The 26123-nt window shown below is 41.5% G+C and overlaps 1 protein-coding gene and 1 long non-coding RNA gene across 2 annotated transcripts; one reads left to right on the top strand and one right to left on the bottom strand.

The window, feature by feature from the left end:
- The first annotated feature begins 893 nt into the window (after nucleotides 1–893).
- On the top strand, nucleotides 894–4229 carry LOC119012256. The gene is made up of 3 exons (XR_005072420.1): nucleotides 894–1038; nucleotides 3495–3610; nucleotides 4033–4229. It is a non-coding gene; the product is annotated as an uncharacterized LOC119012256 (long non-coding RNA).
- Nucleotides 4230–7327: 3098 nt separating this feature from the next.
- rab15 (RAB15, member RAS oncogene family) lies at nucleotides 7328–25556 on the bottom strand. The gene is made up of 7 exons (XM_037085415.1): nucleotides 25156–25556; nucleotides 14501–14561; nucleotides 13285–13345; nucleotides 11719–11796; nucleotides 10944–11033; nucleotides 9600–9665; nucleotides 7328–9152 (listed from the first exon to the last, which is right to left on the bottom strand). The coding sequence occupies exons 1-7, from the start codon at nucleotides 25277–25279 to the stop codon at nucleotides 8988–8990; spliced, it is 645 nt and encodes a 214-aa protein (XP_036941310.1). The 5' UTR covers nucleotides 25280–25556; the 3' UTR covers nucleotides 7328–8987.
- Nucleotides 25557–26123: the final 567 nt, after the last annotated feature.

Raw genomic sequence — 26123 nt, 5'->3', positions numbered from 1 at the left:
GATCTGGGAGACAAGTTGCTGATGCAGTGATTCACCAACAGAAAACACGTTTCGCCATGCTTCCGAAGGGCACTACTGTGTCTTCCTCGGCAGTGATTAAAAATAGTTGAGTGCCGGCTGACAACTACACGCTTGAGTCATGCAAACAGGCTTGCTTGCGACAATGACAAACTCAGCTTGGGGCAACTCAGTCGCTGTTAGCAATCTTTTAATCACATGACGTGATCTTCAGCTGCAGATGACATTTCAACCTTTATTAGCTGATTGTTTGGCCACTAGGTGGCAGCAGGAATAGCTGCAACCACAACACTGATATGTAAATAGCTTATCAAGTCAATAAGGCAACTTCCTTAGCTGGGTGTTGAGTGCCAAGAGTGCGCCCCTTCGGGTTGACCACATGGGACCTTTTTTTCCTGAAAAAAAAAATGAATGGACTGTAGTTAGCTGTGGAGTCTTTGATAAACATCATGTGTGTAGTTCATGGCACTATTCAAACAGGATGAACAATATATTTTTTTAAATAAGGTCCCATGAGGGAAACTGGACGGGGCATGTCTTGGGTTCTCTATATACACATCCAGTAAATATGAAGCAAATTTTTTGGAGTCGTGTTTTTTGTCTGCCGTATAAATGAAAGTACAGTATTCACTTTACTTTTAGTCTCCACACACTCCTGAGAAAAGTATCTGTCTCTTTGGCTGCTGGCTAGTACACACCAGCTAGCAGATAACTTTTCCGTCCCACACGATTGCCCCTCTGGTGCCCCATACGTTCGAAAAAGTGCCACGAAAGTGCCCTCCAGTGTTCCCTCTAAGGTGCCACTTTCTGCAAGCTGGTGCCCTTTTCATTTTTTTTCATCCCTGCTCAAACATCCTGAGTGCACCGCTGCCTGCCAGCCAGCTCCTTCTAATCTTGGAATGCAAGTGTTTCATTGTTTTGAATCATAAAAGTCTGCACACTCAGAACTCCAGATGAAAGCATGTTACCTGTTATGTGATGCAATCAGTGCAATCAGGTGTCTTTCTTGTGTGTACAAAGGTGGGATAATGGGAGAACTGACTAGTTTGAATCATTATGTTTTCAAGTGCGGTGGTTTCAAGCAACGGTATTTTCTAGTCTGAAGTGTCTGGAAATAGTTTCTTTGCTAGTTGCATTGTTATCACCATTAAAGCAGCAAAGGTTATCTTCTGGTGTGTTAGTGTAGCGTTTGATTGGTGGTTAAAGGGTAATTTTGCCAATTCTAACCATTGAAGTGTGTTTACAGGTCTTGGGGAGTGCTACTGCATGTTTTGTTATTTTTTTTTGTTTTTCCCAGAAGAAGCTGCCTTTGAATTGATAAACTGCCTACCTGTGAAGTCACTCTGTGGCTAAGTTGCATTGTGGGTAATATTGGCAGCAGGTTTCGAGAAGCTCTATCAGAAGCTCGAGAAGATCTATCATTGCACTTGTAAAACACTGCTGGACTAGTTATGGACAGTTTAAAAACAAATGATCATAACTGATGCGGCAGAATCAGAGGAATCAAATTTACTTTATGCTTCCTTTTCAACACCTGGCGCCTACATTACCCACAATGCAACTGAACAATGTTCACCAGATCACATGCAGCACACAATTTAATGTGAAAAGTGGTGGAGTTCCCCTTTAAAACAACATTTATTTTTGGTGGCTTAAGTGTTTACTTCATTCACCTGCTGTGTTTACCCATCCACAAGCTGGAGCATCACTGGCATTAATTTGAAGTCCTTCTGCCTCTGTTTTGGTCTCCACCACCTCATCAGAAAGAATATCAGACTACTAGATGCAGGGCTAAAAAAAATATATATGTTTCATAAGGCTGAGATGACGATTCATTGTGGGCTCTGATTAGCGAGGCTTTAAATCAAGCTAAAAGCAGCTGTATGTGCTAAATCATGAAACCAGAATGATGCAACATTTATTATTCTCAGAGTACTTAGCAATGAAACAGTGGCTACAGCATTAATTCCTGCGATCCATTCTTCTCATCTCTCTTTTGTCTCGGAGCTTAGTCAAAGCATTGGGTGTGAACTCCAAAATGACACTAAAGGGCCGATGACAATTTAAAAGACAAGTCAGGCTATTGTTTGTGCAGAAGACCAGCCCCGCCCACTCAGTTTGTCTTTTAGATGCTGTTAAGGAGGAGAGGTGGAGGTGGTGCTCAAGAACGCCGGTAGCTTTTAAAAGCACGGCGCAACCGCAGGTGGCACTGTATGAGAAGATGGAGGACAAAATGATTCAATGTTAGATGAGGCTGTACAAGAAGCCTCCCACCTACACTGCTACATCTGAATGTGTGATTTAGAGTCTATTTTCTCCTCTGGTTTCCTGGCACGCTGTGACCATAAAGCTACAGCTCCGTTTGGAAGGGAGGCATTGGCGAGGATACTGGGAAGTGCAGAGGGGGGGTGTCTGGGTTTGGCTTGGCAGGGTGCTACAGCAGTTAATTAAAGCTGCCAGGCAGGTATTTCAGGATTACGAGTGGGTGTGTGTAGAGGGCCTCTGGTGGCTTCAGCATGAAGTCGTCATCACATGGGTAATGGAGGCTGTAAACACTTAATTGTTCTGATTTTGAATCTAAATGGACGGTGCTGTCGCCTCAGCTGAATTCATTTGATGAGGTTCTCTGTTGCTCCAAATGGATGCTGATGATGTATGCCAGCAATGCATTTGATGCATTTTGTGCGAGAGATATAACGTGTAAGAATTCTGCATTAAAACGTCTAAAAACGATTCAACCCTTTTTACATATTTTGCTGAGTTGTGTACTTACATCGTTCTATATTGTCCAACAAGGATCAAACACAGAGAAATCGCAAGTTTACCCAAGGTAGCAGTGCATTTTATCCAGTCTCCTGTCACTATAACTTCAGGGATAGAATGAGGAAGGACATCTTTCAATGCAACTAAACCTAACACGAATAAAACTAATCGCCTTGTCCAAGAACGTTTGTGACTAAGTCATATCAGTGGGGGTTGTCTAATGGTATGTAAACCACCAGCAGCATGAATTTGACTGCAGGATCATTTGTGTATATTCCCGTTAATTTGCTGGTGCTGAACGGCCAGATTACTCTCGGTACTTTAACCTTAACAGTTGCATCTAAATTGTAATTTTTTGCAAGAAAAGTTGATTTTTGAGCACATCAATCACTTTAAAATACCCAACCTACAATCCCTATTAATCATATTCATCATAATCATAATCATATTTGCTAAGCTGGGAATGAGACTAAAAAATCAGCTTTTCTTACAAATAGCACCTTTAAGCCATCAAGCTTGGTTTCTTATTTGTAGGTAAATGTGTAAATTGCTTTGGACCAAAGCGTCTGCTAAATGCCATATTTGTGAATGTAAATGTAAATGTAAGCAACAACATGCAGACATGTCTATTTCTGTGTGTCTGCAATCAGGTCAATCACTAAACTCTGCACTCTCAGGAGACTCTGGTTCTTTCTTTTTTTTTTCCAAAACAGAAAGATACTTCACACAGCTGTAGAACGGGAGTCACCACAAACCGCTGCACACTATCTAACTTGCACAAATACACTGGTCTGCGGTGTTTCACTTCTCGACCATCATCAGGCAAAGCGTGAGTTCATGAAAATAAGCCATTTTGATAGGAAGCAACTAGCGGAAAGTAAATAATAATCTGATTCATATAGAGTCTTTTTTCCCCTCACATAACCCCAACCCTCATGTGCACTTGGCAGGTCATTAGTAATAACCTAACATAGAAAATAGAGAAGTCAGTGTCAATAATGAATATGTTTAGAGTTGAAATCTAGATAATAGATACAAACTGAGACTGAAAGAAACATGCAGAATCAATGTATGCATATATAAGAGACACAATCAACAGGTCAACTAGATAAAAACCATCAGTTTTGCAAGTTAGACAGGGTGGCAGAGTTCACATGCAATCCCGAAAGTTTTAAACCGACCCCTCCTCACGTCTGTTAACGGCTCTGAATTAGAGTGCCCTCTGATGTGACTGGGTGTTTATTCCTCCAGAAGGTCTGGATCCACACCCGACTCTCTCCTCCAAACTGGCCAGTTCCGATCAGCTCTGATCAGCATCTTCTCATGGGCGAGAGGCTAACTAAGCCAGCTGACATCGCAGATGAAGAAGCCGCCATCAGTGTTGACTTCCCACCTGGAGATGACACCAGGACTTCTGCACTCTGTTAATAACATGCTAACATTAAACGGCTGTGGCTCGGGGGGTAGAGCTGGAGTCTCGTTAGTTGAAGGTCTGAATCACAAATTGCCCCTGATAAACTCCTTGCATCAGTGTATGAATGTATGTATGAATTACTATAGGTCACAAAAGCGTCCATTAAGTGTAACTGTAAACCTGTAGCCTGCACATCACGTTCTGACAGCCCACCAGAGGACCTCCATGTTGACAGAACTTTACAAAGCTTGTTTGTCGTAAAAGGTCGAAGGAATTAAATCAAGTCGATCTCTCGGCATGACCATGAATGAACTCCCCCCTTTACGTTCCACATGCATACATTCTACGCCTGTCCTCGTCAGAGGCCATGACTCCCTTCCTCCTTACATGCACAGACACAGTTACATCACACCATCTCCCAAACAGTCAGTCATTTACACTCAGATACGCTGACGACACACTCACACACACACACACGCACACACACCATATGGCCGAATGTCAGACAGCTGCACGACCTGGAGTAACGTGAGAGAGGCTTGTGTTGCAGAAAACGAGGATGGCGGTGACGGCCTCTGCCCACAACAGCGTCACCAGACCCCCTCCTCGTGTGCATATACTGTACGTGTGTACATGTGTGCGCGTGGGCGCTGCGTGTCAGCGCGCGAGTTGACTTGTTATTCTGTACGTGTGTCCGTGTGTCACTCAGCCCTGTGATAGATACTGAGCTGTCATATCTGTCAACCAGACAAAAAGTTCCACATGCATATTCATCGTTATGCTGATTCCCGCCGAAGAGCCTTAATGAGTTCACAACATTAACAGCTCGGATGAGGCGACAAACAAAAGCTTTGCAGCTTTTTTTTTTCCCCTCTATAATTCTGACTGAGAAAATCCCTTCACTGATGACTGCAGACAATCCTATATTACTACAAATTCTCAGCGCACACTAATTCAATACGCAGCAGTAATACAAGTGTCAGGTTTCAAGGCGGTTTGGCAATGAAGAGGACATTTAAAGGCTTCATGTTATTTCAGTCAAAGTGCACCCGGATGTTTTCATGCAGTTGCATGATTCCGTGACAACATGTGGCTCTGTTTATCTTGGTAAAAAAATTTCCTTAGGAAAACTGGAAACTGATAACTTTCTCACCATGCCACATTAAAAGGTCTTTCAACCGTCAGCAAGCCGAGGAGCAGAGTGAGAACATGGGATGAATCTGTCATCTAGTGGTCCAGTCAGGAAGTAACATTAAAAGTGTGTCACTACAACAACTGCGGACCGGTTTAGACGTGCAGGACATGAAGCAAACCAGAGAGTCTGATTACATCTCACATGATTTGCCATACATCTGCCCTGTTCCTGCATTAAGAAGTCGATCAAACAAATATTTAAATAACCATCATAAATGTTGTTGCATTATGACAGTTTTTGTAACTATTTTATTTGTATTTGTTGTCATTCCATGCCAAATCACAGACGGCATCCCAGGTCATGTCGTGGATTTTCTTGAAAAGATTAATGTAGCTTCAACTCGAGTTATGAATCTTTGAATTTTGGCCCTCGGAGCTAAATTTCATCTTTATGTTAATGTGCATTCTCAGCCTCACCAGTAGCTCATTTCTCTTTGATATTTGTCCTGAACATCCAATAGACCCTGCAGGCAACTTGACAACATTCATTTATTTAGGTAGTTGTTGCTGAATGGGCACAGTAATCAAATTAATGACAGGAACTCTTTTTTTTTTTTTTTTTTAGCAGAACGAAGAATCTCTCCATTTCAAAAATTCTTACCTCCACTAGTTTTCACTTTTTTTAAACACGATTTTGGTTCCGTGTAGTATTAAGTAGTTATGTCACATACAGCAGTTAAAATGGGTGAGCTGGAATGTTTTTGCAGACTTTGCTTTTTGTTTTTATTGGTATAAAGATTGCATTTTGCAGTCATGCATATGTCATATTGGTCTATTTTTGCCCTATTTTACACAAGCCTACACGGGTGTTTATTACTGATTTGTGAGGTGACCCTTGTTTGTCTTTTTTTCTCTTATAAAACTCAACTAAACTAAACAAAATATGTACTTTAGGTCTACTTACCAGCTTTTAATTCAGCCTTGCCTTGTCCAGTGACTACCTGTCATCATGCATGGGTCATGTGAATGACGACTTTCTGACAGTAAAGATAATCTTTTTTTTTCTTAACTGTGACAAAGAACCTTTTTAAGTAGTCTATTTGCATACGATTCATCAATTGATTTTCCTTTTTTATATCCCCATTATTTTATTTCCTACTTAACTTAACGTAACTTAACGTAACTTACCTCCACGTTGCCTCTCCATGTATAAAAAAAAACATTCAAAGTTGCAGAAATATTATTGTGTATATCTACAGTAGTTATTGGTTGTTGATTATTTGCTTAAAACACTTTTGAACAAAAAGTAATATGTTGCCAGTTATCACTATGTCCCCTTTTTAAAGGAACTATATACATGCTGGTCAAATATGTGTGTGCTCTTGCCTGCCATGTTGCATATATGAATTAAAATCCTCCTGTACATGTGTGGGCTATTCCTGCTCATAACTTAACACACCGCTCAAAAAAATCTAAATAAATCAATACCCCGATGAGTCGATTACCGAGTGCAGTAGAGTTCCGCAGCTCAAGGATGAAAATGTATGATTACTACTCCATGGAAATGCAAGCAAAGTTCATATGTGTCTTGCCCACCAGTTTATAGTTATTATCGAGAGCTGACAGGGAAAAGAACGGAACTGAGCATTTCTAACTGCACTCGGTAATCGACTCGTCGGGGCTTCCCCACAACAAGCAAGCTGCTGCAGGAGAGTGGTGAGCTGTGTTCTCTTTTCAGTAGAAATCTGGCAAAGCTAGCAGATGTTTGATGCCTCAGACTATGTGCTGGAACCCTGTTTGTACTGTTACTGAAGTTTGGAGCATTATTTGTGGCTTTTTGATGGTGGTTTCTTGGTGGAGGCATAGACTGCAATGTATTGTTATTGTGCTGTCTTTTCTGAGGTCATCAATACAACAGCGCTGTCTGTATCTCTGTGTCGAATCAAGGAGGAGGACCCTGTGCGCTCATCATGACCAAGAAGACACACTGGCACTGAGTCGTATATCTGCAAGTATTTACTCATAAACATCTGACATCTTTTCTCCAAGAATAACATGTTGCATTTTACATGTTGCATGTAGTATATTTCCACAAGTACAAGTTAAAGTAGTCGTCTGAAAGAAAGGAGGGGGAAAAAAAAAAATAGTTCTTGAGAACAACACTGACACATTGTGTGTCCGGAGCTTCGTCCAGAACATCATTCAGCACAACATACCGCCATTTCACACACGGTGCACATATACACAAGGTTTTTCTTTTAGTAGCATTTATTCCACGAGGTTGGGAAAAAAAAAATAAAGAATAAAGGTAGCCAAAGTTCATCCCATCATGGTCAGTCTGTTTCTCCAACAGGCAACTCTGGTCAAATGCTGTACTCATACAATGACGGTCGGTTGATTATTAACTTCACTGAAGTTGCGATTAAAAGAAAAGGAAGAAGGGGCGGAACGCATGCAAAACTCTCGCTTGTCATTTGTCAGCTCCAAAGAAAGAAAGAAATGGCACCTCCACTTGACTCTGTACAAAACAGTGAGAGAAAGGACAGAATGACCAAGACATGTTTTTTTTTCTTTTTTTTTTTTTTTCTTAATCTTCCTCTAGAATATCACTTTGGACTTTTTTTATACAGCCCTCTAACAGTACCACAGTAAATCAATGTGGTTCTCTCATGATTCTACCCATCTAGGAAGCTTTGGAAAGCCTGGTATGTACAATGCGGATCATCTGTACCATAGGATTCTTTCTGTTACAAACAAAGACTATAAAATGATAAAATATTTCCAGTTTTGCTACAGGGAAAAAGTAATCATTCTGATCTCTCTTTTAATGACTGGCACTGGTTTACTGCAAATGATCAGAGCGAAAGAAAACAGTGTGAAAACAACAAAACGGCTGCATATATTTAAAATCATTTTCATGGCATTAAAGGTAGCTACTGCGAGTGCAAATATGACCAAAAGAAAATGAAAAATAAGTACAGAATAAAGTCAGTGAAGTACTATCATTACACTCTCAACGTGTGTGCTGTTTTTGCAATGCATCTAGCACCCTCTTGTGGTATAATCCTCACACTACAACTAATGCATTCGATGTTTGAAAAGGAAAAGGCTGCGGGAGCCACCCAGCCCCGTGATCCAAACCAGTGACAGCGCTTTGTGAAAAGCTTTGTGAAAAACTGCGACACTGAGAAAAGCTTCAAGTCAGTGGCGGACAATCCCAAGTCCCTCATCGTACTCAAGATCAGGATACTGTACAAATTATGTAAGAAAAAGGTGATAAAATCTTAATTTCCAGCCCTCCCTGATGTTTTGTATTCAGCCTCTTGAGCTGTATGTCATTGTCGAATTAGTGGTGGACGGGGGACTGCATTTGGTTGGATCAAACACACCGAACTGGGTGAAAATTAGTGCTTTAGACAAAGAACATTCAGTCCCACTGGGGTCAACCTTGACATTTGGACCCTTAGTCGGTTATTTCACCACACACTCGTCGCCCCGTGGCAAAACATTCCTACCGTCGTCCTTGAAACTGTTCAGAACACAGGGACGTGACCGGTTTCAAAAACTACCGCCTGCCGACAAAAGGGGACACATTTTGCCCGGAGTGTGCAGAGTGTGTGGCGATAACTCAAAAATGTACTTAATGTCAGTCATTTCTTCAACACCAGCAGCCTTTGCCTTGGTCGCCCGCCGCACCGTCACAGAGGAGCCCCTCCTCCTCCTCCAGAGCCGCGAGATTGATCTCGTCGTTGATGGACATCCGGAGGAGATCCAGGTCCTTTTTGTTGGCCGCCAGCACCTGTTCAGCCAAGCGTGTGAAAGTCTTGGGAGAGAGAACGAGGCAAGTTTATTCATATACCACCATGATTCAGGCACGAGGCAACTCCGAGTGCTTTAAAGGGGCATAAACTCAGATGAAAAGACAAGTGGGAAGACATCAAGTGACGAGATGAACGAAAAATCTACGTTAAAAATAGAGAAACAAGCTAAAATAGAATAGGTTTAAAAGAGACAAGTCGAGTAAAGGTCACAGTGCAGTTCAAGATACTGATCAAAGCCTTAACATTGCTTCAATGGTTGAGAGTTGGGTAATTGTCTTAATGCGCTCTGCTGAGACTCAGGTCTGAGTCCATGACCGCACCAACAAGATGAAACAAGACAAGATACACTGTCATCTATGGAGTCACTTCCTCTCGTCATACAATCGCGACTGCTCGCGTGGCTGTAATCACGCTACTGTTTTGTACATGCTCCTTCCAGATCAGCTCACCTCTGTTATGTTATGGTTGGTGAAGGCACTTGTCTCGAAGAAGTCCATTCCGTAAGCCTTGGCCAGCTGGAAGACAGGTAGACAGCGAGACGTTTTAGACTAGTCTTTTTCCCCCTCGCGCAGGTGCAGCGCGGCATCAGAGGCAGTCGAACGATCGAGTGCAGCTTTTAATGGAAAATGTGAGGCAGCGGGAGGAGAGGCATTAGTCAGGATTTGTCTGAGGCCGGCTCGGTGAGTCACTGCCTTCAGAGCTTGTTTACGGTCTAGACACAAACGCCCGACTGAAATGTTTTGGAGGCAAAGTTTGTGGCAGAACCCAAAATTGAGAAGGAACGTGAAGTTTTTCGGAGCACAATGAACGAATCCAGCAATTACAAGCTTGATAGTTCAGCATTTCGGGAAATAAGCTTATAACCCCGATTCCCAAAAAAGCTGTGAAACTGGGAAAAATGTAACAAATCAGAATGCAAGCTTAATGTTTTTTTGCAACTACGTGTTCCTGAGCCGATGCGGTAATATCCTCGATACAAATCACGAGGTGAACCTCGTCCAATCACAATGCTGTCACCTGTTAGCTGTCAACCTGTGGGATGCTCCAAACACGTGTTTTCTGAGCCTTCCATGAATCTACCGGTCTTTTGTTGACACTTTACCAACTTTAAATCCAGAATAGGCATGTAATTACAAAAATAAATCAAGTTAAAGGGATATTCGGGTGTTTTGACGTAAGTTTGTACAGGGGGCTTCCCTCGACCGTACAGCATATGTGGTGCCAAAGGAAAAGGCTGTTTGAAGGCAGCGCGAAGTGCCAGAAATATTCAAAATGTTCAAAAACATAGCACGCACTTAAAAGGATGAATACCTTTTTTGGTTTGCTAACATACGTCTTGCTGCTGGTTCAATTTACTGCAGTTCAGTGCTCTGGTTCCTGCCGGCACATTGCTGGATAAGTACCTCAAACAACCCCACATCAAAAGACTTGAACTATCCCTTTAATACATTGTCTTTGTACTGTTTTCAACTGAATATGTCCAAAAAAGGTCAACAGATTATCATATTATGTTCAAGATGCGTTCCATGCCTTGTTTCCTGAGAAACAACGTTGAAAAACACCTCGTGATGTTAAAGACAGAGGAGGAAAATTTCATGGATCCGCACCAGAAGTTAATGGGATCTACTCTGGGCCGAGAGCCACCCTCCGTCCAAGTTTTGCGTAAACGCGCTCAGTAGTTTTTGTGCGATCCTGCTGACAAACCAACCCAAGACTATTCAGCAGTCACGACACATTGCTAGTTGAAAAAAATCCTTGAGGTCATAAAAAGATCCACGGTGAAACAGACCCACCTTGACACCTTGCTCCGTGGCCACCTGCCTCTTGTCCACCTCGTCCGACTTGTTCCCTACCAGGATCTTCTGGACCTTGTCGGGAGCGTACTGCAGGTCGTTCGCCACGCGAACACAGAGGAAAACAAGGCGTCGTTCACAGATAAGGAGGAGGAATAATAAACAGCATTAAAAGGAGAGTGATTTCAAATGTCAAGAGAGTGCAGACGGGGAGAAAACACAGCAGCGACAGCGCTCAGGAAATGAGACCTAGATTAAAAGTTAGCGGGGAAGCGTGCCAAGATCAATAGAGTGTATATTCAGACATAACCATGGAGGAAATTAGGTCCATGATGACTAAATTAATAGAATAAAATCATCTGGGAAATGATAGCGGGAAGTGGCGCGGACGAGGCTGCTTTCATGAGGACTGCAAGAGGAGAAAATCAGAATCAGAATCAGAATCAGAATACTTTATTATTCCCCGGGGGGAAATTGTTTTTGCTCCAGATGCTCCAAAGGAGAAATGTTCTCCTTCCAGTATTTATGAGCACACATTTGTTTAAATGTGATGGCAGGTACTTGACAATGAAGATGGAACATCATAAAACGCAGCCAGGCGGCGTCGGGCCGGAGCATTTGGTTTTCATCACAGCGTGTCAGACATCTTTCTTTCTGTCGACCTGGGGGCTCGGCACGGGAGGCAGTTCTGTCAGTTTTTCCCTCTGTACAATGCCGAGCAAAGCGCCTGTCGATCATGAATCCATAACAATCCCTGCGTGTGTGTGTGACTCACCTCGTCCACGTCACTGGCCCACTTCATGATGTGCTGGAAGGATCGCTCACTCGTGATGTCATACACCAGGAAGATTCCCTGAAGACAGATGTCAAAGAACAGATGAGAAACAGAGCGAATTTCTAAATCTCTTCAGGATCGCGTTTGAAAACGTGCTCTGTTTCTCGAGCAGCCTTTCAAATCAATACACTTAGAAACATTATTATGATTGCTGTAAACAAACCAGACCACTGCTTAGGAAGACGGACGCCTCCACCAACAATTCAGTTTGCATTGTGAGCAGCTAGCTGGAGGAGAGATTTACTGAATTGTTGTGTAGCACAGAGCAGAAAACAGGCCACTTTTCTTCCAATTTCATTGCCAGTTTCTGGTAAATGGACAATTCAATTTCAGCCAGTTTAACCTCTTTAGCAAAGGCAAAATCCTCACACAGCAATGTCAGGGCGGCGGTGTTTGCGTGTTGCTGTGGAGACATCATCCTCTTGGAGACGAAAGGGACATACGGTCTTTTTAATATGAGACACAGTACACCATTCTTCTTCAGTGATGGAGTGTAACAAGTAAGTACACTTACTCAGGTTCACTAAAGTACAATTTTGAGGCACCTAAGACAAACGTGCAAGTAAACATGCCATGAAATGCACCAAAAAAGAATAATGTTCTTATAAAAATAAGAATAATGTAATATGTGACATGAATTGATATTTTTGGTTTAATTTTTAATTTATTTATCTATTCCTGTAATAATTTTAATTGACTGTCCTTTTTGTTTTACAACTGAAAATTATTTACTATTTTTTTTAATTTATCTATTTATTTATCTATTTTATCTATTTTAGTATTTCTATTTCATTTATGTATGTGTTTGTTTATTAAAAGGATAATAATACAGAAATAAACACAGGATAAATACCATTTAAAAAGGTTTAAAAATTAGTAACTAAATATGCAAAATCACAGATTAAATGGGAATATAAATAAACAGGGGAATTAATACAAAGGTTGATAAATATGGAAGTGATTCAAAACAGAAATACCAGTTCATATCACACTTAATAGATCAATTAATGCCTACAATTATTTTCATGTTAGGTGCATTTAATGGCATTTTATTCACTTATTTATTTAGGACCAGTCCTCCATACAGTGTACATATGTAACACTTTGAAACTTAAGTACGTTTAACATCAGATATGTCAAGGCTTTCACTAAAGTACTTAGTAGGGAATATTTTAATACGATAGCTTTACTTTATTTAAGTATGACTTCTGGGTACTTTTTACAACACCGCTCCCTTCACAGTGAAATATTAACATTTTAAAGCAAGCCCCGTTTGCTCCATGAGAGTTCCATTTAAAAGCACTTAAACAGTTCACGGAAGCACCTGAAGTGGTGTCAAGTGCGAGGTGTGAATTATTTTCTGTAGCCGTAACAAATTCAATTTCAGAAATAAATTTGATTTGAATTTGTTATGCCCTCTGTGGTAATCGCATTACTCTAATGTGTGGAAAATCACAGCAGCAGCAGCAGCAGCAGCAGCAGAGTCAATGGAGGTGACTTCAGTACCTGTGCTCGTCTGTAGTACTGCTTAGTGATGGTCTGGTATCTTTCTTGGCCTGCAGTGTCCCTGTGAGGCACATGACAAAGGATGTGAACATGAATATACACAGATAGGATCACAAGTCTCCATCTCACTAATAAACACCCACCCTTAAAATAAGCTCAAATGCATTCTGGGATGCAATGCTGAGAAGGCGACGGATGCATCTTTGACAACCACTTAGCTAACATTATCATCCAACCACACCCTAGTTACCATCACCAGATGATAGCACAAAACAAATAGTAATGGCCTAAATCAATTCTATAAGATATCAATGCACATTTTGGACACATTTACACAGGATGTATTAATATGGTAAAGTTAGCTAGGAAGTGGTTGAATGGTAACGCTAGCTAACAGGTCATGAGATTTGTTGTTTCACTGTGAGATTGTCCGATTGTCCCTCCAGAGTTTCAGTCTTCCCATTGTTGATAAATGGCAAAACTATACATATTTGTCAGATTCTTTTCTAATGTCAGGCAAGGGGAAACTCCACTGGTTGCGAAAAGAAGTCAGATTGTATGTAAGTTTATGAGAAAAAACCCTACTTTTCACTTGATTCATCACCTCATTAAACGGTTTCCTAATGAGTTTATGGTCTCAGTCTGTAGATTCAAGTCCTCTTCAACACAGCATGATGTTGCGTTTGTAAATGATGGTCCCATTTAAAGTGAAATAGACGATAAAGCAGGGTAGGCAACCGTCAGTGAGGATAATTGCCTCAAGTGTCTTGTCCTAATATGGTCACTTCTGGTTCCTAAAGAGATGCCGTGGCTGTAATGCCAAACTCGATGTAACACTCAACTAATAACTACAAAAACTACAATGTAAAGATTAATTCCATTTCTGTGATGAGACCAAGACTGTCAACACATTCAGTTTGAAATTATTGGAATCAGTTTATAAAATACTATAAATGCATGAACATTTGTCATTGTAGAACTTCAAATTCCCCTTCAACTTCAAAATGCCCAGAAAAAACACAGATGACATGATCTCAATAGTAGCAATCGCCCTGATAATGATAAATTATACAGTTATTAGCTGTGATTTTTATATCATATTTACAAATGAATAATGTCTCTTCTATCAGAGCTACTGCTGTGTAATATCTGATAACACTGTTTTTAATCTTGTGAACGAGGCCTCCCGACATAGTCCCATTTGCCAATTTCTTACCATATCTGTATCCGTACTTTGATACCATCTATTACTAGTGTCTTCATTTTGAAGTCGACTCCTGCAAGAGAGAAGAGACACGGTTAGAAAATCCAATATAACATTCAGAGAGGAGCGCTAAACGTATTTGTTATTCCTCCTAACCTGTGAGCACCGTGCTCAGGCTAAATGCTCGGAATATTCTCAGAACAGTGTTTGCACTTTCCACCCAATGAAAAGGCTTAAATCAATTAACCCAGTGTGTCTCTTCTGGAGCCAGGTTCAGGAGTATCCACTGCTGCAGCTTTGTAACATCATAGCGGGGCATTAACGAAACCAGAGCCCCATCATCCCCGTATAATCAGCCTGTTAGAAGATTGGGCTAATGATCCGGAGAGCTGAGACCTCGTTCGGTTCAGTTCTCTGCATCGATCACGTGGGAGGTGAGAGAAGGGAGAAGGGCACGGCATAACATCACAGAGGAACTGATTTGTTTTTCACTCAAACATCAGACCGTTCCTCATAAATCTGCCTTGCATTCCCATTCATGTTTCACACAATCAACAAAAGACAATACTCGATCAAACAGCAAAACAAATACAGCATATATTACCTTAGACACTATGAAAACGTGGCTGCAGTGCACCATTTTTAATCACTGCCTTTGACATTCGGGAACGCTGAGCCCTACTTAAAACCCAAACTCAGTTATAGCACTTTGACAGACCGAGGAACAAAAGATTTCTGCCGTCTGTTCAGTCGAGCCCGTGGGACGCTAAGTCTACTGTTTTGATGGCAGAAGCTGATATTCTTCAAATAAAATGCGAGAGGGGTTGGACGTGATATTACCTGCCAGAGACAGCATGATGGGAGAAAAAAAGCAGAGCTGGGATGGGGAGGGGAGGGGAGGGGTCACTCACGCTTCAGTGATCTCTGATCAATTTCTGATGACTGACTGTGATATTCTTCATAGACAGAAAAATCACCGTTAGGGCTACACTTTCACCCTGTGCTCATTGTTTGCAGGCCAGTGACACTGGCCTGGCCTGCCTGAAGAGAATATGCTGATAATTTAGTTTACTTTTTTTTACGACACAAACTAAAACATGCTTTGATTGCCTCACCTTGTAGTCCAGAACTCATTTCTGGAGCTTCACAGCAAAACAGTGTTGCATCATTCTCCTAAACAACTGAAGTAGATCGGGAATTAAACAGAAAAATAAACATAAAATTGATCTATATAGAGCTCCATACAGTAATTTACAAGTCTGGAATCGGAAATATCCCAAATTGATTTAAAAGGATGTTATTTGCACCCTGTTTTAAGATGAAATCTTACTGTAGCTGCTAAGCTAAAAGTGTTAGCATGGTGAGGTGGGTGCACAAGCTTGATCGGCAATCACAGGTAAATATCGTAGCTTCTGGACACTTGGATTATGCCAGATAAGCTGTATGTAGCGCCATTTAATTATTAATTTATCACCCCGATGTACTTCAGTGTTTTAGAAGAATGCTGCATTCTCCGGCATTGGGGTGAATAGATAATGACAGATATTTTTATTTTTTTTATTTTTGGGTGAACTTCTCCTTTAAAGGTGCAATATGTAAGACTTGGCCTGTAGAATCCATATGCATAACAAACAGGGGACAACATATGACCATCACAGCAGGTTGCCTCCATTAACAAGTTAGCTCGGTTAGCCATGCAGCTAGCAGTCCAGAGGGTTGGCGCTACACAGGAGCTTTGGACCAGGCCATTATGGGCTAGCTGGTTGGCATGCTAACTGCAGGGGATATATATGATATGATGTTGGTTGTTTTTTTTGAACATTAATTTTGACATATTGCACCTTTAGTTTTAAGATTGCGCCGCATGAGTAAGCTTTGGTGAGGGTTTAGACAGCCTCTTTCTATGTATGTAGAAAGTGTTGAAGTTAAAAGTAGCTTTTAACCAACAGCACCATTTTTAAGCTTTTTAGACGACATTTTAATGAGCAGGTAGAGTAAAGTGGCACCAAAGATGATGGAAACTATTGTAAGTAACACTGCTCTGTCTGTGGCATGGGAGGGACTTGGTGTTAGGAATAAAGGGGTCTTTTTAGAAGAGTATGGTCACCCAATTGTATCATAATCCAGTGACGCTGAAAACATGACCTATCTGTCCTTATAACTTATAAGTGTGCCAGTTTAACCACCAACTCTCCATTAAATACTTATTATCCTGTCTCTTGTCTCCATGACGGCTTCTCCTCAGACTGATGGATTCCAGTCAATAAAAAACAGACCCCAAGGCTTCTGCAGACCACATTAATCCCTGAGAAATCAATTAACAGTTCATTCCAATTAGCCTGACACCCGACACCGGCGTGTCACAGTCGGCATCACACTCAGAGAAAGAGCTGCTGAGGTTGATTGATTCGCAATACGGGAAGAAACTGCCGCTCGTGGGTTTCATGGCTGCATTTCTGCAACGTTTGTACTCCAGGAGACCGACATAAGGGAACAGCTGACAGACGTACTATAGCCGGACTGTGTGTCTGCTGAAAACAAGCTGGAGTAAAAAAAAAAGTGAAGACTCCGCCGGGGCCGGCGCTCACTGTCAGGACAGCGTGAGGCCTCATTTGAGTCGTGAAGTGACCCTTGAGTCAGGGAGCATTCAGAGCAAGACTAAGTGAAAGGTCAGCAACAATCAGTGGCTCGCCTGGCCCGAGGCTGGAGAAGAGAGAGGAGATAATGAAAAAGAGGCCGTCCTCCGGCATCATCGTCCAGCTGTATTAGGGCTGCATTAAGCTCCAGTCAGAAGTCATCCAAGCAAACAGCAATGATTTGAATATGAAATGCAGACATAGACTAATGGATTCTCCAGCTGCACCGTGGGCGTCTACGGTGAGAGGGCGGTCCCAGTCTGCTGACTTGAAAACAGATCAAGACGACTGCACGGGCGAGTTCAACCAGGATACACAGAAATAAACAGAAAGTCTCTCACTCATTGGAGCATTCTGAGTTACACTCACACTCAAAAGAGGGATGATTCAGCCCACGCTGTCTGCTTCCTGCTGTTAAACAATGAAGTGTGTAGTCGCCAATCTGATTGCATTGTTTTTACAACAGCGGCGCAAAATGACTTTGTGTTTATAGAATCAGGTGCACTCCTGCGGTGCAAAGCTGCAGCACAAACAACGAGTCTCCAATGTCTTATTACAACTCCTCTCTGAACTGTGACATGAATCACACATGTGATGTTTGTCAATTTAAAAGATCATTTTTCAACTTGAAAAAGTCTCAGTTTGTCATAAAACTGATGAAACATAACATATGAAAATACGTAATTATAACAACTACACAGTCAACAGTTGGAAAAAAAAAAATGTTGCATTAAGGGGCCTTTGGTACTATGGTGCCACTATCTGGAATCAGTCCAGACACATCTGCATCTGCACATCCTCTTCTTAAAATGTAAACAGAAATCCAGCGTGCTCGGACGACAGACCGTTCCTACAGAGCGCTGTATGCTAACACAGAAGTTTAGCATCTCCCTGGTTTCTTAATTGGATTTTGGATTACTGCCAAAAATAAGATCTGTAACAAACACAAGTTTATAATAATCTTCAAGGATGAACACCAATTATCTGATAAATGCAATTAATAAGCATGTACTCACTACACACTATACTATACAATCTACAGCTACTACAAGATTATCGCTCTACAAGCTGTGTTTGCCGTAATGATTAACATTCCCGTCAGCCTCTGTAGTCTCATGTAGCCATTTGTTAGCAACTGCCTTTATGTAAAAAAAATGAGGTTTCTTAAGCTTGTGTCCGAATTTCTGGAAATTAAACAAAAACAAATAACACTGAAGATGAAAATGCAAAATTATCTACAAGCTTAAGGACTCATTCCTGAGGCATTCCATTGTTTGATATTTCAATTTAGCCATTGTTTTTTATGGTTAGTTTAGGTGTAACCACAATTTATTGCATACTGCGTGGATTATCCTGTTGAAAATATGGTGTTACAGTTTGAACTGTGACTGTGGGACATCAACACATTTGTTTCAACATAAATATGATGAAAATCCAGCTTCATATTTTAAACTAGAATGTGGCAAGTTTTCAGAATAGCTCAGGAGGTAAATTTCTCAGAAATATGAAATCCTTAACCATGAAGGACATCTTATAAATGATAAGCCATTCCACAGACCGCCCTCTTCTCCTCGCTGTCAGCTGTGACAATGGCAACAAGCACAATGAGCGAGCAGAGGCAGCAGTTAATTGAACATGGCAGCGTTTTACAATCACCAGTGTGAAAGCCATGTAAAAACAAACGGGTACACACCCCAAAATTGACTTGGCTAATTACCAGGATGACTGTGTTTGACTCTGCAAGACGGATTAGGAGGTGACACGTGTCAGCGTGCTGTAGGTGATGGTGACAGGCTCGCTAATGGACGGATGGACGGAGGCTCTGGCACTGTCACAGATTCACAAGGAAATGGGTCTGTCATCCGTGGTTATCATTACGAGCACACGACAGGAAACGATTGTCAGCAGATGTTGTCTTAAGGGCACAGCTGGCCAAGGAAAAAACAGTTTTCAATTGTAAATTTGTCAGTAATCTATGTAGAACAATGTCTATTGACCTACACTGTACAATGTTTTTTACAGGAAATGACTGGCTAATAACTGCGGTAAATTTACAGTATCATACTGTCATAATTTAACTAATTTAGTGTGTATACATTATAGTACCATAATAAGCATCTGTTGTTTTTGTAATTATATACATTTACAGCACATTTGTAGTAATATTACAGCAGTGCACTGTGTTTTCATGTTTACCCAGCTGTATTGTTGGCATGTTAGCATGTAAGCCTGTGTCAGTTGTAGGACTCTGGTTAGCATGTTGTCATGTGGTAGTGGTAGTTTATTGCTAAATTACTGTATGTTGCTGTGCCCTAATTACAGTTTTTCCTATTATTTTCCCATTACTTCCTATTTCAACTTTTTTTCTTTTTACAGCTGTTTCAGAGTGCAGCTTAAATTTACAGCAGCTTACTGTAATATTCAAAATAATAACCCATAATGCATTGACAAAGCATAATTATGGTATTTTACCATGAGTCATTTTTGTGCATTGTATTGTATGACACGAAACGTAAAACACCATTTTGAGCCTTTTTGCCAAGTGTGTATGGTAGTGTAAGCTCATCACAGATATATTGTTATTGGTGTAAATTATGGTAAACAAGTAACAAATTATTGCAGTTAGAGACGTGCCAGAGAAACGCAGCATACGCCTGAGATAAAGCTGTGACAACACCCTCGATGTCTTTGATAACCTCTTTACGAGATGATAACCATCAGCGGTGGCTCCGGCTCACATGCCCGGACCTTTAGACCGATTCGCTGGTCTCCGGGAGTAGCAGCAGCGGGCAGAGTGTTTGACCAGGCCTTCGACCACACCACCACCGGGGTCACCACGGCGAGGACAGCTGCTTATTGAGCTGTGATTCATGGCGGGGACGGGCTCGTACTTCATAGGCATTGTGACAGCCAGGTGCTCCGAGGAGGCCGGTGACGAGGTAACAGTGAGGAAGATTAAACTCAGCAGTGTGACGGAATACCATTACTAAATCATCTCTACAGCTGCTCTTTGCCAGAGAAATGTGCACTTTCTGGCAGTCTTATGGGGAACAGAGAGACCTGTTAAAATAAAAATGAGTGAGGGGGTTATCGGTCCTTCAGGTGAGATCAGAATTCCTGCGGCTCAATTTTTTTTTTTTTTTTTTTTTTTTGGACCGTTGGTTTTTACTGATATTTTACAGCGGACTAAAAGTCATAGCTGTAACAAGGGGATTAAGTCATATTCTGTGTTGATCCAGTGGCTAGGAGCACGATTTATTGTTATTGAAAACTCTGTGATAAACATCACTGTCAAAAAGTCGTGGTGGATCAAACTCAAGGCAAAAACCGTGGCTAGTATTTGAATGCAGGACTCGCTCCGCGGATCGGATTCTCTTTCTCTCATGTCGGAGACTCTTTGATTGTGTGAATACAAATCCAGACCAGCCTTGATTTTCTTGAGGATTGCAGAAACCATGTACAAAACCACAAGGTTCAAATATATATCTGTTGCATTTCACGTATCCTGTGAAGGGGATTTACCATAGAGTGCCATAGTTTGAAGCTTAAGGCCATTGACCAAGCCGCTGTATTTGATGGGCTCATTTTTCTAATAGTGGGATTTGTGGAAATTTAATTTTTATCCTATAATACGTTTGAAATTGCACTTAGAGGGAATTATTTTCAACGGACCCAAGATATATTAATGCGTCGAACTTCAACAGAGTTTCCTGGTAATCAAACCAGTTTAGAGTTTAGATTCTACAGCTCACTGTGATACTTTAGACAATGTCGTCCTTCCAACTGTGTGGCAGCAGTTTGGGAGTGCAGCATGAGGGCTGTTATAGCAGAATAATAATGCTGTTTTGGGATATGTTGATCATCGGTCACGTAGGAGTAAAGTCCAGGTGTCCATGTGCTGTATACACAACTATACGCATCACCACATTCTTTTCTGGGACTCTCAGTGTGAGTTTATTTGGGGTGTTTGTTCGTCTGCATAGCTGCAGGAAAGTAATAAATAAGACCCTTATCAGCTTCTCATCCTTTAATGTTTATGAAAAAAAAACTTCAGAAGCTTTGTTGATCCAATCTCCTGTGGGGGAGAGGTCCCAGCAGTTGCAAAGATAATTAAGAGCAAAAACTGAGCGGATGGACTGTAGCGGGAACTGATGAATTATGGAGCTACCAGTGAAGGAGAAAATTTATATCCCTCTGTCACCATGAAGGTTGGGAAATTATTTATAGATCCCCGGCAGGAGAGCACTGATGGTGGTCACTCTTGATCTCTTTTTCTCTCCAAAGACTTTGTTGGGCTTGTTTTGCCTGGGAAGAGGAGTTTGAAATGATGTGGCATGGCTTGGAGACACAATCGGCCGCCAAACAAATACACAGTCCGGTGTAATTATCTGGACTTCATCGTCTGCAATGACACAAGAGCCTGATTTCCAAGCGTCCAGCTGTGACTGTGAACACTTGCAACAAAAGCTGGCAAAGATCTCTACATGCAGACAGGCTGAACCTTTCTAGTCAGAGACATCAGAAAGGCTTCACAACATAAACACAACTCTACAGGGAGGAAGTTTCCTGTAGAGTGCCATAGGTGCTCGACTTAAAATAGCATCCTGCAGTCTCAGTAAGTGTGTGAGCATACAATTTCATCACTGGCTGGAGCAGGTGAAAAAACAAATGTCATGTTCTTTCTTCCCTATTTCATTTTTTTTCTTTAAGATTATATCCCTGTGTGGCCTGTTTTACTCTCCTCTTCCTGTCTCTGTCTTTTTTCTTCCTTCTCCTTGTCTGTGTACACCTGTGTATCGAGGCCTTTATCCCCTCACTTTTTGTTGTTTCTTGTCTAAACATAAGGGAAAAAAGCATTAAAGGGATATTCTGGCGTAAATTTAATCCACGGTCTAACACACCGTGACACCGAGTAAGACCCCCCCCTCGAGATCAAGTTTTGCGACTGCTAGCTTATGTAGCTTTAGCAACCCCAGAAAAAAACTGCACGATAACAATACACTGCAGTCTATGCCTCCACCAAGAAACCACCATCAAAAAGCCACAAATAATGCTCAGAACAGCACCAAACGTCAGTAACAGTACAAACAGGATCCCAGCACATAGTTTGAGGCATCAAACATCTACTAGCTTGGCCAGATTTCTATTAAAGCAGCTCCAGCTTGTTGCTTGTTGTGGGGAAGCCCTGACGAGTCGATTAACGAGTGCAGTTAGAAATGCTCAATTCCGTTCTTTTCCCTGTCAGCTCTCGATAATAACTGTTATAAACTGGTAGGCAAGACACATATGAACTTTGAATGCATTTCCATGGAGTAATAATCATAATTTTCATCCTTGAGCTGCGGAACTGTACTGCATTCGGTAATCGACTCATCAGGGCTTCGCCACAACCAGCAAGCTGCTGCAGGAGAGTGGTGAATTGTGTTCACTTTTCAGTAGAAATCCAGCAAAGCTAGTTTGATGCCTCGAACTATGTGCTGGGACCCGATTTGTACTGGTGCTGAAGTTTGGCACTGTTCTGAACATTATTTGTGGCTATGAGTGGCTTTGTGATGACGGTTTCTTGATAGAGGCATAGACTACAGTGTATTGTTATCGTGCGGTCAGAAAACTTGAACTCTTTTGGGGGGTGGGTCTTACTCAGTGTCACGGTCTGTTAGGCCATGGATTAAACCTGCGCCAGAATATCCCTTTAAAGGGTCCAAGACATGAGTCTAAAACTCGATTCTGAGTCGTGGAATGTTTGCGGGAGTTCTCCGAGGGCTAAAAAATCACAAAGGCTTTGAAAATACTACAAAGGCATCCATGCAAACACACCAAATTATTAATTAATTATGTTAAAATGAATAATTAATGGTGCCAATTGTACTCTCTGTTAGATCTTTTCCGGGCACCATCTGTCTGCAAATCCCAGGCTGACCGCCAGCATTGTGATTTGCTGTCTTGACCTTATTTGAGCAACACAAGTCCATCACATCCAGGAGGAACATTTCAACTTCATGCTCAAGCTGCAGGGGATGTCCGTATTTTATCCTCTCCAGGTTACGTCCAATTACTGCAAACGAAGTCAGAAAGTAGCTGCTGCCTCAAAAACTCGGAGCTCACTGGGAGGAAAATATCTCTATTAGCCGCCCAAACACACACAGAGGAACGACAGCCCAGTCACCACAGAAGAAGAGATAAGAGACACAACTGCAGCACTGCTCACTGTACATCCTTATTTCCTTCACCTCAAAGTGAAGCCCGGTAATGTGCCTGTCATGCCTTTGCGCTCTGAATTCTAACCATGGGTGATAGATATACTGCACAGGCTGTATAAACTATGAGGAAAGAGACTTCCATCATCTTCAGGGATGTTGCAAATTCAGGAACCAAGGTGGGAAGAAATTATGTTAACTGAAAATTTAATTGGCCTGTATAACGACAAAAAATCCCACAAAAATTCAGATCCCAAGCTCCGTGTTACGCTCAGCCGGAAGCCCAAAGCTCAACAATATTCAGTCAGCTGTGATCGAAGGAGAATGCTGCAGAAATTACATGTTTTTGCTCCAGTTTTAAGTTAAACTGGAACAATTAAAGCCAAGTTAAGTGACATTTTCTGACAAACATCGAGCCAGTATTACTCAGCAGGAAGGCGATGAGACCGGATGTGGGATTTTTCTAAAAAAAATAGTGAACAAACACAAGACAAGGGACATCTGATTTACACGATTTGTGACTGTTTTGTAATGGGCAGCATTGATTAAAGGGTAACTCCAGCAATCATACACATTAAAGTGTACTTGCAGGTCTTGGGGAATGCTACTGCACATATAAAAGAAGTAGTGTAAAGCTTGTTGTGGCTCCAGAGGAAGCGCCATGTAATCTGGTGAATATCCTCGAGTGATGTCACTCAGTGGCTACGTTGCATTGTGGGTAATGCAGGCGCCAGGTTTGGAAAAGGAGGAAGAATGCGTGGAACAAAAAACAAATTATCTCTGGTTCTGCTGTGTTGATCCTAATCATTTGTTTTCAAACATGTCCGTAATGAGTCCAACAGTATTATCCGAACCTCGCGCCTACATTACCCACAATGCAGCGTAGCCACTGAGTGACATCACTGGAGGAAATCCATCAGAATACATGCAGCTTCCTCTGGAGCCACAAAAAGCTTTAAACTACTTAAAATAGTAGAGTTAACCTTTAATCGATGAGGTGTCAGCTAAGAAACCCCCCTCCAACTATGTTAATAATCCAAAAATCAGTTTAAGTCATTTTTTTAAAGGTTCAAGCTTCTTAGATGTGAATGTTTTCAGGTTTCTTTACTCCACTGTGACAGTGAAGTGAAAATCTTTGGGGTCGTGGACATTTTAGGAGGTAATTGTGGGTTTTTTGGACACTGACCGTCCATTTCTCTCCACATTCTGACATTTTATTCACCAAACAACTCATCAATAAATGGAGAAAAATAATCGACAATAAAAATAATCGTTAGCTGCAGCCATAATGAGCACTGTGGCACCTCTGAAGGACAGGTTCCACTGAAATAAAACTATTCTTTATCGTGATGAGGGACCTGAAGAGACCAAACAGACCCTGGAGTCCCAGGAGCCCAGTTGGATGCGTAACCCAACCACAGATGTCCACATATTAAAGATATTTCTCAAATAAAGTCTTTGATATTGTTTTCATGGCACTTGGTTGCACAGCCTGTGCCAAGTGCTCATAGTTGGTAAACTCATCTACATGACTGCCAAGTGTTGGATCTTCCCCCTCAGGGCTTCCCCAACCAATACAATCACATTGATCCCACAGTCTCTTTATTCCACTTGAATGCACCACTCCAAATACATCAAAACACAGCCCTCTGAAATGTCTCATCAAATCTCCTGTGTGGAATTTCTTTTCTATAGACAATGCAATATCTACAAAGAGAGGGTAATGCGCAAATGGCATCACCAGAAAAAAAAAGGGCTTAACGATCATGCAATTGAATGGGAGTGCTAATGAGCGCATTAAAACAACTCCCGGTGTCAGTGCAGAGAGTCTTACCGATGGTGGAGATGTGAGACGGGTGGAATTCGTTGTCCGTGAATCTGCACAACAAACATGTTTTCCCAACCCCAGAATCTCCGAGAAGCAGGAGTCGGAAGAGCACATCGTACTGCTTGGCCATGGTGTTGGATGTGGTGTTGAATTAAAGAAAAAGCACCGGGCGGCTAACTCTTCTGCGATGGATGAGCAACCTCTCCCCACCTGCATCCCATGTCTGCTCAGACGCTCAACATCAGGCTGAGGCTCTGCTCCCTCTTTTTTTGTTTGCTTGTTTGTTCACTGGCGCTGGGTCGGTGATGGTTAACAAAACAGGGATGCTCCAGCCACCCGGGCAGCCTCCAGCTTCCAGTGGGTGCGGTGGAGCATGGTCAAGTAGGACTCGGTGGGGAAACGAGACTTCCGGCACTGCTTAGCAAAATAAAATCAGCAGGCACTGTATTGATTCTGTTATTTTATTTATTTTTTTAAAAATTATATTATTTTTTTCTTCTCTTTCTTTTTCTGTGATTTAGCCTGTTTCATCGCTTTAACTCATTTAACTTGTAGTTCATAATATTGACTTTTTGTCTTATTCACATTTTCTGCTCTGCCCTCTTGTTTTAACTCACCTTAGACACAACTTCCTTGTGTTTGCTGCTTTTGCTTGTTCGTCAAAGCCCTTTGTAAACTCATTTTTTAAAAAGGTGCTATGTATAATAAATGTTATCATTATTATACTATTATAAAGGCATGACTGTTGTGAACATGTTTAACCTGTGAATTTTATACTGGTTTGGAAATCAGGATACTGGGGAAAAGAACTTAAATTTACACGTTTTTTACATTTGTGAATTCAATTTACACCTGTTTGTAGTTTAAATGCCTACCAGTATGTAGGCTACTGACACACAGTGATGTAATGGATTTCAGTGTGTACAAAGATTAAAATACAACAACAAATGTGTCTAGATTTCATAAAAATTCTG

The sequence above is a fragment of the Acanthopagrus latus genome, chromosome 22 (genome assembly GCF_904848185.1).
Source record: "Acanthopagrus latus isolate v.2019 chromosome 22, fAcaLat1.1, whole genome shotgun sequence".
NCBI classification, from domain to species: domain Eukaryota; kingdom Metazoa; phylum Chordata; class Actinopteri; order Spariformes; family Sparidae; genus Acanthopagrus; species Acanthopagrus latus.
This window is presented reverse-complemented; position numbering and strand designations above follow the sequence as displayed.

Excerpts from the sequence above, each read along its gene's own strand:
- rab15 (XM_037085415.1), bottom strand. The coding sequence starts at position 25,279 with ATGGCCAAGCAGTACGATGTGCTCTTCCGACTCCTGCTTCTCGGAGAT. Across the intron at positions 11,797-13,284 it reads AGTACTACAGACGAGCACAG|GGAATCTTCCTGGTGTATGA; the intron begins GTACTGAAGTCA and ends ATCTGTCTTCAG. Across the intron at positions 9,153-9,599 it reads CCAACCATAACATAACAGAG|ACTTTCACACGCTTGGCTGA; the intron begins GTGAGCTGATCT and ends CTCTCTCCCAAG.